Source organism: Lemur catta, chromosome 2, assembly GCF_020740605.2.
Source record: "Lemur catta isolate mLemCat1 chromosome 2, mLemCat1.pri, whole genome shotgun sequence".
NCBI classification, from domain to species: Eukaryota; Metazoa; Chordata; class Mammalia; order Primates; family Lemuridae; genus Lemur; species Lemur catta.
Genome location: NC_059129.1, coordinates 112,776,661 through 112,795,052, shown reverse-complemented (window position 1 = coordinate 112,795,052; position 18,392 = coordinate 112,776,661). Strand labels below are relative to the sequence as shown.

Genomic DNA, 18,392 nt, shown 5'->3' with positions numbered 1-18,392 from the left:
CCAAAACTGGGAAATTAATGTTGGTACAACACAATTAACTGAATTATTAATAGATTATATTTGGCTTTTACCTTCCAATGGTTGGTAAAGTTTTTTTAATTTATTTTTTATTACTTATGTGTGTGATGGAGATGTACATATTAATGTAAGTAAACACAGCTTTTCTCCCTTACCCTAGCATCTAAGGAGTATTCTAGATTTGCCTGGACAGCTCCAGAATATTTGTGTTCTGTTCAGGATATGCTAGATGAGCAGAACAGGAAGTCCTCCAGTTAAATTAATTCTTGTTCCAATGGGCAAGGGTTAGGGTTAGGGTCACAGGATATGAATGGTGAGAAAAGAGGTCACGAGAAGGAAATAAGAGAGACAACATGGCTGGAATAAGGTTTCAGTGGTGCTTTTGAAAGAGAAAAGAATTTGGGGGAGGCAGCTGAGCTGAGGGATTCATGGGAAACTAGAATAAGAATAGAACCTTTAGAATGTTTTGCTTTGGATCATAGGATATTGGTTCTTTTAGAGATTTCAGGAAAGATTTAAATTTATATTCATTGCTTCTTGGAATTTTAGGTTCTTGTTTCTTTTGATTACAACATTGTGCTAGGGCTGGGTGTGAGGTAACACAGGTATATGTGAGTTAATATCTTAGAACAAGTGTCATTCAGCTTAGTATCATGAAAAAGTATGTAAGTCTTAACAACTAACTGTTGAGTAAATTTAAAAAAAAACCACAAAACCAAATAGGTGAAAAAAAAAATCAAGAAAAAGGAAAAGAAAAATGGAAATAAATGGGAGTTTCCTATGGATTATGAAATATTATATAAAGACATTTTAGTAGATATTGTACTTTATATTTGTACCTCTAAACTTAGAAGGTTCTTCTCTTGTTATGTTGGTTTTAAATTCCCATTATTAATTATTAAAAAGACCTTTTGTGAAACTATTAACTTTTTTTCACTGACCTATCTATAAGAGGAAGTAGTTTTGTTTTTCTTGCCATCTATATCCGCCAATATAGCTAGAGGTATCTGTCTGTTTTGACTGTTCAGTAGCAGCAGGTATTTACCCTGGAGGTCAGAGAGTGGCACCCACAATGGGGGAAAAAGTGAAGGAGACTTCTGTTGAGATCAGAGCCAGCTTCCTGCTTCAGAGCCCTTCTACAACTATTATGCTGGCATAAAACATAATTTTATCCTTGTATTTTAAACTATAAAGGACCAAGGGGGAAGTTAAGGATGAGATGGCTTGTGAATTGGAATGAATGTGATCTACTAATAGCTTTCTTGTTACGGAATTCTGATTAGAACCCTCTTGTGCCAGCAAATTTTTCTCATAAAACATTTTATAAAACAGTCAGTTTCCTCCAAAACTCTTGTTTACAAGTACCAATTTTTCTTTATAAAACAGTTATTTGCTACTTGTGTCTGTTTGATTTAAAATTCCCTCCTATTATACCAGCATATTGCAAGTCCAAATGGCATTATTCTTCCTCTCTAGAACCAGTGAGGAAAGTGGCTGCATCTTCAAGACCAAGTCTGTTTTAGCCAAATGGAGTAAAGATCCCTGGCAATTGTTCATTTAATAAAGGATGAGGGATACTTGTGTCAAGTGAGGATTCTGAGTGAAAGCATTTTTAATCTACCAGAATAAACTTCATATTAGGAAGGAGAAGACATAAAATGTGTTATCAGTTTGGTATAATCCATGAGAGACAGTAAAATTTATGTAGTACATCAGTTAAAATAAACCTGAATTCAACATATTAAAACTATTACAACTTAGAAAGTTGTAATACTCTTTGGGCACTTGTTTTCTTTTTAAAGAATTGATATCCATTAGACATATTTTTAAAAATTGCAAGTCTTCAATGGAGAATCAGATTTATAAATGTGCCCAATATACTAGTAATTTTTGATAATTTAATGTCAAATCATATTTAAAAATAACTATTGAGTCTTTCTAATTTATTTAATAAATGAAGCCCCAAATTCTCAAGGATCTATTGTAAAAAATAGCAGTATCTTTGACATGGTACTTTAAGGTATTGCATATTGTGATTTTGAGTTACAACCAACTTTTTCTCTATTGATAATTTAGTCATGAGAAGAAAAATCTCAATTTTCTATTGTCTTTAGGCATTCTTGACATTTTAAGTAGAATGAAGTAGTCTTGCAATCCATTTCCAACTACAGACAAATGTAGAAAAAACATATTGATAAATTATGAAGAAAGTAATCTTATATAAATTACATGATATTATAAACAAAAAGTTGTTAGAAAGGAAACTTATATTTGTTTTCCTTACCCTTGTAGAAAGACACATTGGGAAAGTTTGCAATAAAAGATCTTGAGAAAGAAATGCTTCTGCATAAAAATTTAAAACAGTTAAGAGTTTTTCAAGAATCTTCAAATGACAGCAAGACCAAACAAACAAACTCAACAAAAGCAATTGTAATTTATAGAGTTATAAAGAGACAATTGCATGCAGATTGAGAGCTTCTTCCTTGAGTACAAGTCAACAAACTTTAATTGAACATTTGCTTTCTGAAATATAAAAGCACTGAGTTGAAAAATAAAATTCAGCCTCTCCCATTCTTCCCCCCTTTTCCCTCTCCCTCTCTCTGTCTCTCTCTCTCTCTCTCTCTCTCTCTCTCACACACACACACACACACACACACATACACACACACAGGCACACATGGAGGTTCCCTTTGATGTTTCACTTCTGTATAGAAAGTGAAAAAGAATAGTTGTGCCAACTTTCATCTGCATATAGACAACCCATTCAAAATAAATGCAATCAATTATCTAAAAAAGTTTTAGCATTTTTTGAAAGGTTTGGGGGAAATCTATCGTATCCATTTTAAATAACGAGTGTAATTACCATAGAAACCTTTTTGCAATTTGAAATATATTAAATAATCTTTCTCTTTGCATTCTCTTTTGCATACTACATTCAGAAATAGAAAAAAATTGTCATCATGTCAAAGAACTTTGGTTGTGAGAGAGCTGAAAGATGAGTTTGGCAGTGATGAGGTAGAAGGTGGCGCTTCTCTTCCCATGCCTCAGATAGCTTGCAAGTTTTTGATAGCGTATCGACCTCAATCAAGATTCATTTTCCATATTATGGAGGACAGAACAAGGTTTGTGGTCATCCTTAAATTTCAATCTTTGTTCTATCACTTACACAATTTGTGGAGGTGGCCAAGTTACTCATTTTTCCTGAGCCCATTTTCTCACAGGCTGTAGAATATGTATACTTTTACTTGAGGACCAAGGATATGCTAATGCATGTAAGATCATGTGCTTTATGCTATTAGTATAATTTCTTACCATCTTGACATTAGTCAAGTGGAAAGACATTAGTGTCTTTCCTACCCAAAGTAAAATATATTCTTTTACCTTACTCTGACCATATAAAATAATTATTGAGATCCCTTCACCACAATCTTTTTGAGGCTCAAAGGAGAAATGTAGTATCGGATCTTAAAAAACTTTGGCTTTAAACTGATAGGATCTGGAGTCCTTCAGGACATTTATTTCATCGATGATATTTTATCACTAAGCTTCTCCACCTGTATCTGCAAGACATGAGCGGTCACTCCACACCTCAGTTCCTTGAGTTAGCATTAATAAGAACACTTGTCATACTCAGTTCAGAGTTGAGTCCCACATACCATTTTTAAATTAATCTGAGGTTATTTCCCCCAGGAGTAGCTTTCCCATTTCACTCAGCCCTCCTGGGTTTGAGCCTCTTTGTGGCTTCCAAGTACTTCACCCCTACTGTTTCTCAAAGTCCTTATTGCAATTGTGACCTTTCTCACATCTTATTCTCACACTGGTATTTCTGGTAGAAAGCTTTCTAAAACTCCAGGCCCTGGCAAGGAGTTTGGCATAAGGCTAAATAAACATTCGTTGATTTAAGTGAATAAATTGTGTACCTGAAAGTCTCCAGGTAGTCACTGAAAAGTGCTATAGAATTGCTGGCTGTTAGTTATTTGTTGTTAATAACTGATAATGAGAACTGGCTTCTAAGAATATTTCAGCTGTCACTAAAGAAAAGTCAAGGCGAAGAAAATGGATTCAGGGCCTGAAAGGCCAGCTTAGTTATGCCAGATAATGCAAGTGAAGTCCTTAATTTAGAGAGCTTTGCTGTCATAGCAACCTAATTACAATGGAAAGGGAGGTATTCTTACCATGTTTCTACAAAGTTGCATTCTTTCATAAGTCCCAAATTAAATTCAGAGAAAATTTTTGGAAAAAAAAGAAAAGAATACTTTTACTGAATTCTTTTTTTTTCCTAAGTCATCTTTTGTACTATTAATTTATAATCACAAAGTCCAATGTGACACTTGTCACCACCCAGCAACAGCCAAAGTTTTTCTTAAAGCATCACTCAGAATCAAATAACTTACCTGCTTAAAAATCTCACAGTGGTCTCCTTTGTTACTCACAGTGAAATGGAAAATTCATAACACGGACGAGATTCTACAAGATTAACCTCTGCTACGTCTCTGGCCACAGCTCTTATTACCGTCCCCCAGAGTCCTCCACTCCAGCCATACTGGGCTCCACACTTTTTTTTTCTTTTTAATTTATCAAGCATGCTCCCATTTCAGGGGCTTGGCAGATACTTTTCCTCTGCTGAAAAAAGCCTTTTCCCCATTAGCCCAAAGCTCTCCCACTTTTCTCAAGAATCTTTTCAAATGTTACCCATTTGAAAGGTTTACTACTGATGCAACTTAAAAGAAGCAAAGCCACCTCCTACCCTCTCAGGCTCTAATCCTCCAAACCAAGTTTTATTTTTTTTTCTGACTCTTATCGCCACCTGGTATTATATATACACATATACATGTTCATTTTAAGGCTCTAACATGGTCTTTTCTCTTGCTTTAAAAAAGTTTAAGTCATATCAAAACCAGACAACATACCATAGCTATTTACAACTCTAAGCTTTTTAAGTTACCTGTTCCCTGCAAAATTGGGAAATAAATGCAAGATGATGCATATTTTATTTGGAAAATAAGGAATGGATAGGTGAAGAGGGACTTAAATGCATTCTCCTTATTTCCCTGCCACTTATGATTGATGATAGAAGATATATGATTTGTTTTCACTTGCATAAGGCAATGGTTGCTAATTATAGAAAAAGTGAGACTGGAATCCACTTCTCCTTTTGCAGCACAGTGCCCCTTCATAACATGTCCATTCTTACTTGTGTACATTTTTTTCCTGAAGTTTCTCAATATAAACTATTACAGACAGACTCCCCGGGTATAGAAAAATAAGAATCAATTTGTATTTAGTCAAAGAGATCAATAAATGTCACACCTAGAAAAATTACTCAAGTTTATATGTGGTCGGGTTTTCACTAGTTGTGAAATATAGTAATAGCTGGTCATTATTATCATTATTTTTGAACATCCACTCTGTCCCAGGCACTTTAACTCAGTTATCTGTCTTCCTCACAATAAATCAGCAAGGTAAGTTTTATTAGGCCCACTTTTCAAATGAGGAAAATAAAATTTGGTGTATCATGGACATTGCCCAACATCACACAATCAGAAAAGATTAAGGACAGAATTCAGACCAAGGTCACCAACACTAGCATCTGTGCTTTCTCTGGTATAGAGCACCACGCCCCTCTATAGATAACAATGGGAGAACTATAATAATCCCTTGTGTTATTGAACTTATCTGCTTATGTAAAATTTTCCATGGTCATGCTGTGAGCTGAGTTCCAGGCCAATCTCTGCCACTGTAGAGAAACAAGCTGACAGTGATGAGGTATGTTGGAATGTATTATTATAACAGAAACAAATCTTTATTTACTTGACTGGAACTAAGAATACATCAATTCTGGCCATAGAGTGTTAGAAGAAAAGCACCAATCTGACATGTAGAATTTGGATAATCTCTACACTAGTTAGGCAAAGAGGAGAGGAACAAGACATAAGACAAAAATGAAACATTATGCATTTGTTTCCTCCTTTTGCTAGCAACTGGCATCTTAGGAAGCTTTACAATTATAATTAACTATTGTGCATTCTCTGGCTTTGAGATGGCATGAAAACATTTAAAAGCAAGAGAAAAGCCCATTGTAAGGGCTTAGAAAGTAAAAAGTAAGTCATTTAATTTTTCTTTCATCTGATGTTAATTTATGCAGAAGCTAATAATATATTTGTGGCTCAGAGCTGTTCATTGTAGGGAGGATTTCTCTCCCAACCAGCGTTTCCTATGACCCCTGCCAGATAAAGCCATCATTTCAAGGCTTATGACACTTTTGTCAGAGAAAGGCAATACGCTGATAAATTCACATCCTATAGAAACATTTAATTGCTAACCTTCTGAAAACCAATGGGCTTAAATGCTCTAATCCTTCTCTAGCTGTTACAAACAAAACAGCAAACAAACAGAAAGAGAAGGGTGAAGCAGAGATTGCTTATGCGGGTGCATAGTCAGGTGGAAAGGAAGGAGTACCGTTGACTACTGAGGGAGAAAATTCAGGAGAAGGAGATTTCGTAAAAGAAACATGGGTTATTTTTATATCCAAGTAGGATATAATTAAATTGTGTCTTTTATACATGAAAAGTTTACATTCCACTGCTGCCAAATCACCTGTGGAACAGAGACAATAGTGCTTGAAGGAATGAATGCAGAATCTTCAGAAGTTGAGGTTTTAAATGAAATTCACTATGAATAAAGAAAGTCCCATAATGACAGCTTAAAGGTCTAATTCATAAAAAATGTTATTAAAGTACATTATTTATACCTGCTTTTTGTGGACTCCTGCTCTTATTCATGACTCTCACAGTGTATGGCTATAATCACAGACAGAGTATATAATGGAAGCATTAATTCATCCTGAATGAAGGCAAGAATACTGTATCACCACAATACAGTCCCAGCTATATTAATTTAAAGGGTAGAATTTATTGCACAAGAACATTCTCTTTAAGAAAAAAATAAGAAAAGAATGTCTTTCATCTATGGCCTCAAATATCTACTTCCATCATGAAGTTCAGTGTAAGATTAATTAATTGGCAAAAACTTTTTAGTGAAGTATGTATTATCTACATTTTGAAACTTAGAGACTTCGATACTGAGTTGTGATCTTATGGTTACTACGGCATTGATGTTTAGTATGGGCTTAGAAATAGTCACAAGTAATCTGTATTTTTCTGGTGCATAACATCGGAGGGTGATATCTAGTAAATGCCTATTCAATTGTCTGGAACGTGTATTTATTTAGCAAAGATGGAAAAGCTCTGACACATACAATTTCTCAGATAAGCTGAATATAAGGATACTTAAGTCAAAAGTATCTTTATTCAAGTTTTAAACATAATTTGCATATTTAATATTAATAAACCTTTAGGAAAAGGGAAAGTGGAATTCAATTGGCTTATTTCTGAGTCTGGAACTATCAAAATTTGACTTTTTGACTTTCTTCTTCTGATTGGATGAGCTGTAATAGTACATTGCAGACACGTTTAGACAAAGTGTGAATATATTTCTCCCTACAACACTAGATTATCTTTAGGAGTCATGAAAAGGGGTTCTTTATAAATTATACTTCTAATGCTAAAAGAAAGTGTTGTCTTTGATCTCGTAGGTAAAAAAGCTCTATACCTAAGGGAATGAATTAATTCCTGTATTTAATAAGATGCAGTCATTAGTAGACAACTTAAGCATTCATCCTAGAACTACATATTGAATTTCTTCAGTATTGTAGCAATCTTATAATAGTTCTGGCTAACGGAAATCTTTGAATGCATGTATACCTAAGATGAGAGACAAATGACAAACAGAAAGTTATTTCAAATATAAGGTAAATAACAGTACTAATTAAAGATAAAAATCAGTCAATTTCCAAGATTAACTGCACTTGTACTGCCTCACACCTAAAATCACTGAACATTGCACTTCAACAACTACGTACTGTACATGACTTTGTTATTTGAAATGACTATGCTTACCAGAAAAGTATCCAGGGATATTCAGTTGCTGTGTGTCTACACCCGGACAGCACATGTGGTTCCCTCTTTGCCCCTCGGACCAAGACTTTCTCAGATTTATGAAACAGGAATCTTCCATGAAATTTAGAGGTACCACAAATGGTTTGATGTGGCATGTAGACTTACTGCAACCTCTGGGTGCAAACATTGTCTGAGCACCCTTGTTGATGCAACCACTCAGAAAGGGCAGTGGAAGTTAGGTCTTCAACACACTGCCAGATAAATGTCATCAAGCTGTAAATGCTTGTTGACAAGAGCCAGATTTGAAACATAGCAAAATCAAAATAGATACCCTTAATAGCTTAATATATTATTTATAATGAAACTAAACATGAAAACAAAAAATTAATTCTTTAGCTTACCTGCAATATCATTCCTAAGACATTATGTTTTAATTTTATATATCAATATCTTAGTTTAGGTACTACATAAATAACTGGTTTAGAAAGTTCAAACTATCTTGTTCATTATTTATAAACAATATCAGCAGCCCACAAGTTTACATATTTGCTGTCAGCCAGGCACTTTGCAGAATGCTTTGTAAACATTATTAAACTTTGAGGGAGGTACTATTATTCTACAAATGAGAAAAATAAGGCTCAGTGAGATTAAATTACTTGTTCAAAGTCACCAAGCTATCTAGAAGGAGAATTGACTTAACAATAATCCTTCATTCCAACCTTGGTTTTCCTTTCATACTAAGTTTTCCTAAAGGAAATATTTTAAACTTCTTCTCTAGAAAAAGAAGGAGAAAAGAAGAAAGCTGAGAAGAATGTTACTTCTGTAACAAAAAAGAAAGGTAAGAAATTCAAAAGCTGTCTACCACATAAATCCATTAGTATCCCTTTTTTTTTTTCTTTGTTCCTTGAAGAGTTTGGAAGATTGGTATCCATTTATAATGCTACTGGTAAAGCTATTATTTTTCTAGAAAAGAAATTCCCTTAATAAATTTATTGTCATTGTTATTAATGAACACTCTTAAGATTTCTAAATATTTCAAATAAAATTGAAATTGATACATTTTTATAAAGAAAAGTCAAGCCTAAACACTTTTTGAAAAATTACAACTGTCTGATTATTTTTCCTTAAAAGCACCTGCTCAATTCTCTCTAATTCCCTACTTTACTTAACTATATGTGTAAATTATAGTTGAAGAGATTACTATTCAACTCAGTTTAATAAAAAATATCCTTCAAAAGAACAAATTATTTTATGTAGAGGGAAGAAAGTGTTTGATTGATTTGCTATATTTAACTTATTTTAGTTGGTTGTTTTCAAATAGTTCATGTGATTTCCCAAGTGAACCTCAAAGATTTTGCAGCTTTTGACATGGTTCCAGTGACCTCATAGCCCAGAGAACATTCAATATATTCCTTTTAGCATACTTTTGTTGAACTATTGAATTTGAACATAGTTAATAATGTCATTTAGTGTTTCCTCTGTCATGAAAGAATTTTATTTTTGCCCTTAGCAAAAAATTTGACCTTCCTAAAGAAAAAGTATACCTGAACCACTAGTCTTTTATGAATGTGCTAGTTCATTTTTATTTAACATGATTTATGGCTCTGCTTTAGGATTCCTCTATCCAAGGTGCATTGGATGCCTCAATGGTAGTCATGTGTGCCCTGAAATATATGAGTTAAACAGGTAGAGGCTTATAATCTTCTTTTTTTTCACCAGCAGAAAAAGAAGATGTCCCAAAGAAAAGTGAGAAGGAAACTGCCATTGATGTGAAAAAAAAAGGTATTGCATATTGTTTCCTTAATTAGATTATGTTGAGGGTGTTTGTTTCCTGAAAGAAACTTGGCGCAACCTGTACAAATTGGATACCGGTTCTAAAATCTACCCATGAATAGATTTTCAAAGCAAAAATTGTTCTAGATAAAGGTTAACAGGAAAGGAAGACTATTCAAGGCTATTGCAATAGAGGAGAGAGACCAGAACTGAGTCTGAATTTAACACCACTGAAACAAAAAGCAGGAAAGTTTGTAAGATCTGGAATGCGGAATCATAGGGCATCTGAAAAAAAAAAAGGAAACTTTCTGTCTTATATTTCTATGACAGGAGGAAGTTTCAAAACTTGGGTACTATCTTGATGATTACATTTCAAAGGGATGGCTCTCAGATTCTTGAGAAAGGCCTTCTGGGTTATAAAACTTGATAGTACCTTGTAAAAAGATTTACATCTCAAAGAGACACAAAAAGAATTTACAGTTACAAGTTTTCTAAAGTAAGTGCTCTAAGAAAAGGGAAGTCAGGGCCCTAAGGTCAGAGAAGAAGCCTGTTAAAGTTTAATCAAGCTGAGGGCCATCTTGGTCAAGACATCATGAAATTGAGAAGTGCTGCATAGTATGATGATACCACTTTGCAAAGATAAGCTGGGATGGAATAATGGATCCCATTAAGAAATAGGATTAATCAACTATTTGACAGCCTAAAGTTTCACTTTAAATATCATTCTGTTTCTGTTCTTGTTCAAACATGAATATGGGCTTCTATTCAGGTTAGGCTCATGTCTACATGAAACCAATAGTCATCTCAAGTATTATGGTTTGGTGATAAGTATCCTCACCTCAAATATTTCCTCCACCAGTGTCAGTGATGCTTGAAATTCTATCATTAGAGCCATTCCAATTTTTTGAGTTATGAAGGAATTGTCCTCTATTAAAATGCAAATCTCCTGAATCCTGTGTATATGGGGTGAAAAACTAATTCCTTTCAGCTATTAACAACTTAAAGTAAATGAGATTTCCAGATCTTCCTCGTGTAATAGCTGAAAACAGTGCCCTAGAAAATGAGATGGCAGGTAAGCTTAAATGAGGGAGAGGCTGCAGAGAGAGCTCCAAGGTGGGACATTGTCTGGTGAGGACAGGCTGAGCTAGATGGCATTCATGAAAACCAGCCATCTTTTTAGATAGTAATAGTATACATGGAAAAAACAGTGGTGGTGAGGACCCTAGAAAGTGAGACCATAGGATGCTCAACTACATAATCATTACTCTTAGCAAATAGCAAATAGAAGTAAAAGGAAATCTCTGACATCATGCTATAAATGGGGTAGAAAAAACATAAAATATTAAGAGTTGCATGATTGTATGGCTCATGAAATGAGCAAGAACAGACAGCTGGACATCCTGTGGGTCTGGGAGTTGATTGCCAATTCCTTTGCATCCACATTTCTATTGTTAAGAGTGTATTATTGTAGGGTCTATTATATTGTTGAAATTCATTCATTTTGTCTTAAATTTTTCTTTATTTTTCTGGTGAGATATATAGTTTACCACAGAATGAAAAAACAAAGTTCTGACTATAATATAATGCTACTGAGAAACTGGTTACTTGTGTCAGTGGATCTATGACAATTACATAATTGGGTGGTAAAGATAAACCAAGGTGCTCCTTCCTGGGCCATTAGTTTTCCTAAAGATGTTGGAGAAGAAAGTTTTGAGTTGTAATTTTCAAAGCATTTGTCATTATACATGCAAGTGCAAAGTCAGAAAAAATGCTTTTGACAAAACTCGATGACGTGTGTTTGTGTGTGTGTACGTGTGTGTGCGCCTGTGTGACAGTGTTGTTTTGGTTTGCTTTTAGCTTGTTGAGGGAAAAGGCAAAATACATTTGTGTGCAATGAGTCATAGGAAAATCTGATACTTCTTTCCCATTGAGAGACCTGTGCTATTAGCCCGGCAGTCACGTCAAAGTGAGGTTGTGCACCGCTGGCGAGAGAACTGATTATGCCAATATCACTTCCTGCAAGGACAGTGCTCAGCCACCGAAGCATAGACCAAACTAGGCAATTGCTCAGCACATCTGGGGAGAGCTGCTCAGCTAGTGTTGCAAAACAAGTTTGTCCTTGGAACCAGTTTTCTGCTTGGATGCTTGTCATTTTTACTTTTGATGACACAAAATATCATTGGTTGCTCCAAATCAGTTCAACTTCCTGATGAAAGCATGCATAGTTCTACCATTTGTTTACGAGTCCTTAACCCAAAAATACTCAAAATTGCGTGTGTGTGTGTGTGTGTGTGTGTGTGTGTGTGTAAGAGAGAGAGAGATGGAGAGGGAGGGAGACAGAGAGAGAAGACAGAGAGATGATGTGGGTGGGGAGAGAGAGAGAGAGAGGAAGAGATAGATTGAGATTCAATTTGTGCCAGTTTTTAACTGCCTTTCTTTTTGGAGTTTAATAATTCTTCAAGTAAATTTTCATGTGACAGCAATATGGTTTACAAACCAGATTTAAGTTTATTATGAAAGTAGTACAAATTTATAGAGATAATGAGAAAAATTGAGAATAACCTGAAATCTTGAAGAGCTGGGAAACATATGTCATTTCTTCCTAAAACAGATGAATGTGGTACAGCATATGATATCACTACTATAGTCCCAAAGAGTAGCAAATTTTCAAGGCATAAGATATGCCTACATGCTTCTTTAATATATGTGTTTTACGGTGATATTTTAGTATATTTATGTTAACTTTTTACATTATTTATATTATATAATGTATAAATTTATTTATGTGCTATATTATTTTAGTTTACTCCAGTTATATTTTATAATTATGCAGATACAAATGAAACCAAAGGCTGAAATTCTGTTGAGTGATATATGAGCCACTACTGTGTGACACTGGTAAATCACACTTTGCTAATGATCTGTGTTAGGGAAAATATGGGTGGGTTTTATATGATACAAAATTGTAAGCTCATTAATTAATAATGATTGAAACTGAGTAATTGGTACATTGGGGTTAATTATGCTAATCTCTTTTTAGTATATATTTGAAATTATTCATGGTTAAAAAAGTAAAGATCTGCCACTTAAAAACATCCTGTGAAATTAAAAAAAAATCACCAAGATGTTTTTGCAGTGTTATAAGGTACATTTCACCAGAAGAAATGCTGTGGAAAAAAGCAACCACCAAATGAAATAAAGACTTTTAAAAACATCTCCCTAGGTTTGTATCATACTTCAATGCTAGAAACACCAAACATTCTAGTTAGTACAAATAGAAGAGATTATACACCGGGAACTGACTACCTTTCAATTCTTCCTTCCAGTTGAAGGACTGGAAGAATTGAAATCAAGGGGTGCTACTGGATTATTAAGCACCAGGGCACATCAGCAGGTCAGGAAGCTGCTTCATTCAGCAAACCTGTCCCTTCACAGCCAGCAAGACTAGATACTGGAAATGTTGAGGCAGGCCTTAGTAACTTACTGACATTTTCATTTGCCAAATCGTTATTCTGGTTTGCCAAACCATTTCTGCTTTTCAGTCTCAGGGAGCTATATCTACTTGGTGGAATTTAATGTGTCTCCAAGAACCCTAGCTGCAGTGAGTCTGCAAAATGCAGGGTTTTGGCACTGCAATTTTTCTAACTAGAAGGAAAGTGAAATGGAAGTTGAAAAAGGCTATCCACAGTATCTATAATCATGATACTTTCAGAAGTGCCTGAGAAGATAAAATTCATATAATAAGAAGAGATGGTTTTTGAAGGCCTGAATTGTAGTGAATAAATCTATCTTTGATTTCCCCAAAAAATGAAAAAGGTGACTCGATCAAGCAACATGATCAAATTCGGCAATTTAAAGTGCTCACAAAGCAAACTACACTGTAGTTTATGTTGCCCTTTACCTAAACTTAGATAAAAGAAGCATGGATATTCTTCTTGTCTTCATTTCACAAGTTGATGTTTTGGAAGAAATAATTTTTCACCTGCTTGATGAGATTATAAGGCTTAAAAAAATCAACAAGTTGCTTTGTCTCATAATGAAACAATTATAACCTGGGCAAAATATATAGACCAACAGAGAAACAAGGCTCAAACTAAGATTACCCAGTTCTCTCAGATTGGCCTTTTTGGAGTTATAAGTTATAGTATTTCTGGAGTTAAGTTATTATCACCATATATATTTTTAAGCTTATTAATTATAAAAATAATTTTGACATAACAGATGATGGATGATAATCGTGTAAAATTATGTTTCATTAGCACACTTCACAATAGGATTTTTTTTCAAGGATGATCTATATAGAAGTATATAAATTATAAGAAGGATCCTGAAACCACAGTAGCTTTCCTGAAATAAGCTGCTAGAAAAGGACCAATTCATTCATTCATACATGCATGCATTCTTGAGGGAAATATTTACTAAATGCCTACTATATGCCTAGTTCTGTAGTAGGTGTTGAATACACAGAGGTAGACAAACAGACATAAAATCTGCCGTAATGGCACTTAGAATTTGATGAGGGAGGCACATGGTAAATAAGGAAACAAAATATCCATAAGAATAACTTGGAGTAAAAGCAATGGAAGAAATAATTTGGGGGCAATGATAGAAAACAATGAATGGAGTAGGGAGCTATTTAAGAATGCAACCATGTGATGTATGCATGTGAGGTGTGCGTGTGCAGTGTGTGTATGTGTGTGTGTGTGTGTGTGTGTGCATGGTTTGTACAAAGGATCAAAATACATAGAAATGTGTAGGCGTTCGGATTTTATCAAAAGGATAATGGAAGATTCTGAGCTGAAGTTTTAAATATAGTAATCTATATAGATCATAGTTAATGCCCTGGGAATAGATAAGATTACTCAGAGATATTATGTCAAAAGAAAAAGGAAATAGAATCCGGAATCAAGACTGGGGAGCTCCAATATCTAGAGATTAGAATTGCCAGAGAGATTAAAGGAAAAGCAAAAGAGTTTGTTATTAGTGATGTTTCAGGAAGCAAAAAGGTATCAACTCTGTGAATGTTATGACATAAGGGCAGGAGGGATGAGGGCAGTCAGGAAAGTCAGGGGATGAAGCCAGAATGGAAAGGGAATAACAAAAATGGAGAATGAAGTGTGGACTTTTTGCGTCTGGGAGTTGTAGTTGCATAAGGAGTAAAGAGTCTTTTTTGTTTTGTATTGTTTTGCTTTGGTAGGACCATCTAGAGCCTGATGGATATAAAACACAATGTGAAATATTGATACACAAATATATAAACAAGAATCTAAAAGATAATTTAGAATTCATTGATGAGCACATGGGTGAAAACAAATTTTTTTTTGGAGATAATACCACAGATGCTCCAATAATAAAAAGTTGATGTTTTCAAGTTATGAAGGAGGAATCTAAACAGATTGCTTTAAAACAGAGGCATGTATTTGCAAAATATACAATATCAAATTAGATGGCTCTGGTGATAAAACTAAAACCCCAATAATAAATACATTCTGAGTTGAAAGCCTCAATTTCAGAAAAAGATATATCCAAAATGTCCTTTGTGTTCACTGAGGTAAGTTTGTGAAATGTATTTTGGCAATGTTCTTTAAGGATCATTCATTCAGTTACAACATCCCATTAGAACTTTGCGTTAAAATATCTTTGTGGTGATGAATTGACCAGGTAAAATTAATCCAGAATGGAATTCATAAAGTTAGTGCTGTTTTAAAGGATACATTCATATCTATTTCCATAGAATATTTTCAATTACTGTATGTGGAAAGACCTCGGGCTATTGGATTTCTCTGTATAAGATATGCTTTTGTCCTTGGGAAATTACAAAGAGTCCTTTACAGAAGCTTATTGCTTTGAATATATCATTAAATTTTATGCCTACCAGACATTAGAATATCATCCATTTTACTTTTGAATCTTTTGTAACAGATTGTTCTTGCTACTATAGCTCAAAATAATTTACATGGCAGATTACAGACTACTAAAATTTTTACAATAATATGTAATTAAAAGTAACTTCATTGAAATATTTATATGTAAAGATATAATTAGGCAAGATAATATATAGTATCTTTCATATGTGTTCATATTAAGTTTCAGTTTGAAAGAACACCCTTCCAGACTTATATTTTGAGAAGACTGTATCTTTCCATGATCATCCCATCTTTTTCTCCCTATTTGAAAAGCACTTGGTTTTAGAATATTATCTTTTATTTGAATGTTTGTTGTATGTTGAACATATATATTTGAACAAGATTTGATAAATGCATCAGATTAGTTTTGTATGACACTTTGAAATCTATATAAATTCTGTTCAGGATATTTTGTAGTAATCTATCAATTAATAACAAGTTGTAAAATACAGATAATTCACATACTTTTGAATGATATTGGGCAATTATATTAATGTTATGTACCATATAAGATTATTAAAATATTTGTTCAGACAGGTAAATAATGGGAACTCTAGCACAAATCAGACCTGATCTAATTAGTAATTCCCAGCCTTGACTTAGTGGTGCTAAATGATTACAAGACAACAAGATTCCTTTCAAGTTAGCTTTTTGTTCCCAATTAGGTTGCAAGTCTGAGTTCAAATGCCAGCAGCTTGACTGTGTTAAAAATATTTATCATGCTTGTATTGCTTTGGAGGCAAGAGAATATATTTTAAAGTGTTTTGTAATCATGGAAATCATGTAAAACTATAGTTTATGCCTTTGAGGATAACAGATTTTGTAATGCAATAATACAGGAAAGTCTTCTGACTTGTTACTTAATATCATGTCTTTGATTACCTCTGATGTCACCTCTGGGTTATCCAGATGGAAGCAAACCTACTTTAGAAAAGGTGAGATAGAATTACAATCATGACCACTTGTTGTGTCTGAGATAACTCTCCATGTACTCACAATAATACAAAAGTTTGTTTGGGCCTAATGCAAAAATGAGGCAAAGGCATTTTGGCTTAAATAAATTTAAAAACTCAGAAAGGGTAAACGTTCATATTAAAAATTATTTAGGCCTGAATAAAAGGACTAGTATACAAGTGATCATTTTTCATCTTTTTAATACTTATTTTGGAGAATCAGGGCTACCTTCCCACTAAGGGCAGAAACAAATTCATCCCTGAACTTGAACATGAGAGAGCTATGCTATCTTTTGTGAAGTACTTTTATCAGGGAGGATTGAAATACCTATAAGGAAGAATCAGTAAATAGATGATGCATATTTCTTCTCTGTATGTATTTATATATTAATATTTTATGCATTTCCTATACGCATATTAGATAAATTATTTCAAATTCTAATTTATATTTAGAATGAGTTATTATCTGGTAAAAAAGTAAGAAACAAAATAATATAATTTAACATTCAAACCGTGGTCTCTTGCAAATGTTATAAGTTATACAGAGTGGTATGGGAAGTGAGATGTCAGGTAGAAACAAGTTTTATTCTTTAATTTAAACATATTAAGGGGGCACAAATGTTTTAGGTTACATGGATCACTTTTGTAATGCTTGAGTCCTGGATATAGGTGTGCCCATTACCCAGATAGTATTCATTATACCCATTAGGTAGGCTTTTGTCCTTCCCATCCTCCCCCCTCCCTCCTGGTTGATTTCCACTAAGTTTTACTTCCCTCTGTGCACATGTGTGTTCATCCATTAGTTCCAATTTAATAGTGAGAACATGTGGTGTTTGTTTTCCATTCTTAAGATACTTCACTGAGGAGAATGGTCTCCAGTTCCATCCATATTGTTCCAAAAGGTATTACATCCTTTTTATGGCTGAGTAGTACTCCATGGTATACATATATCACATTTTCATTAATCCACTCATGAATTGATGGTCGCTTGGGTTGAATCTACATCTTTGCAATTGTGAATTATGCTGCAATAAACATTTGAGTTCATGTGTCTTTACATCAAAAAGTCTTTTTTTCCTTTGGGTAGATACCCAATGGTGAGATTGCTGGATTAAATGGTAGGTCTTTTAGTTCTTTGAGGAATCTCCATACTGTTTTCCATAACGGTTGTACTAATTTCCAGTCCTACCAACAGTGTATAAGCGTTCCTCTCTCTCTGCATCCACATCATCATTTATTGTTTTTGGACTTTTTAATAAAAGCCACTCTAACTGGGGTAAGGTGATCTCATTATGGCTTTAATTTACATTTCCCTGATGATTAATGATGAGCATTTTTTCATATGTTTCTTGGCCATTTGTCTTTCTTCTTTTGAGAAGCTTCTGTTCATGTCTTTTGCCCACTTTTTAATAGGGTTGTTTATTTTTTTCTTGCTGATTTGCTTGAGTTGTTTATAAATTCTGGATATTAGCTGTTTATCAGATGTGTAGCTTGTGAGTATTTTCTCCCATTCTGTATGTTGTCTATTTGCTCTGTTGGTTATTTCCTTAGCTGTACAGGAGCTTTTTAGTTTAATTAAATCCCATTTATGAATATTTATTATTGTCATGATTGCCATTGAGGTCTTAGTCATAAATTCTTTGCCTAGGCCGATATCTAGAAGAGTTTTTCCCACATTTTCCTCTAGAATTCTTATGGTTTCACACCTTAGATTTAAGTCTTATATCCATCTTGAATTAATTTTTGTGAGTGGTGAGAGGGAAGGGTCTGATTCTTATTATTTT

The 18,392-nt window shown here is 34.0% G+C and overlaps 1 protein-coding gene and 1 long non-coding RNA gene across 2 annotated transcripts in view; one reads left to right on the top strand and one right to left on the bottom strand.

Moving 5' to 3' along the window:
• LOC123633226 overlaps positions 1-8,183 on the bottom strand; it is a 49,980-nt gene extending 41,797 nt beyond the window's left edge. Inside the window, exon 1 of the long non-coding RNA XR_006733561.1 lies at positions 7,977-8,183. This is a non-coding gene — a long non-coding RNA (uncharacterized LOC123633226). The remainder of the gene's footprint in view (positions 1-7,976) is intronic.
• TRDN (triadin) overlaps positions 1-18,392 on the top strand; it is a 333,314-nt gene that overhangs the window by 144,093 nt on the left and 170,829 nt on the right. Inside the window, exons 11-12 of the mRNA XM_045544289.1 lie at positions 8,755-8,814; positions 9,699-9,758. Coding sequence (XP_045400245.1) covers positions 8,755-8,814; positions 9,699-9,758 — 120 coding nt within the window. The remainder of the gene's footprint in view (positions 1-8,754; positions 8,815-9,698; positions 9,759-18,392) is intronic.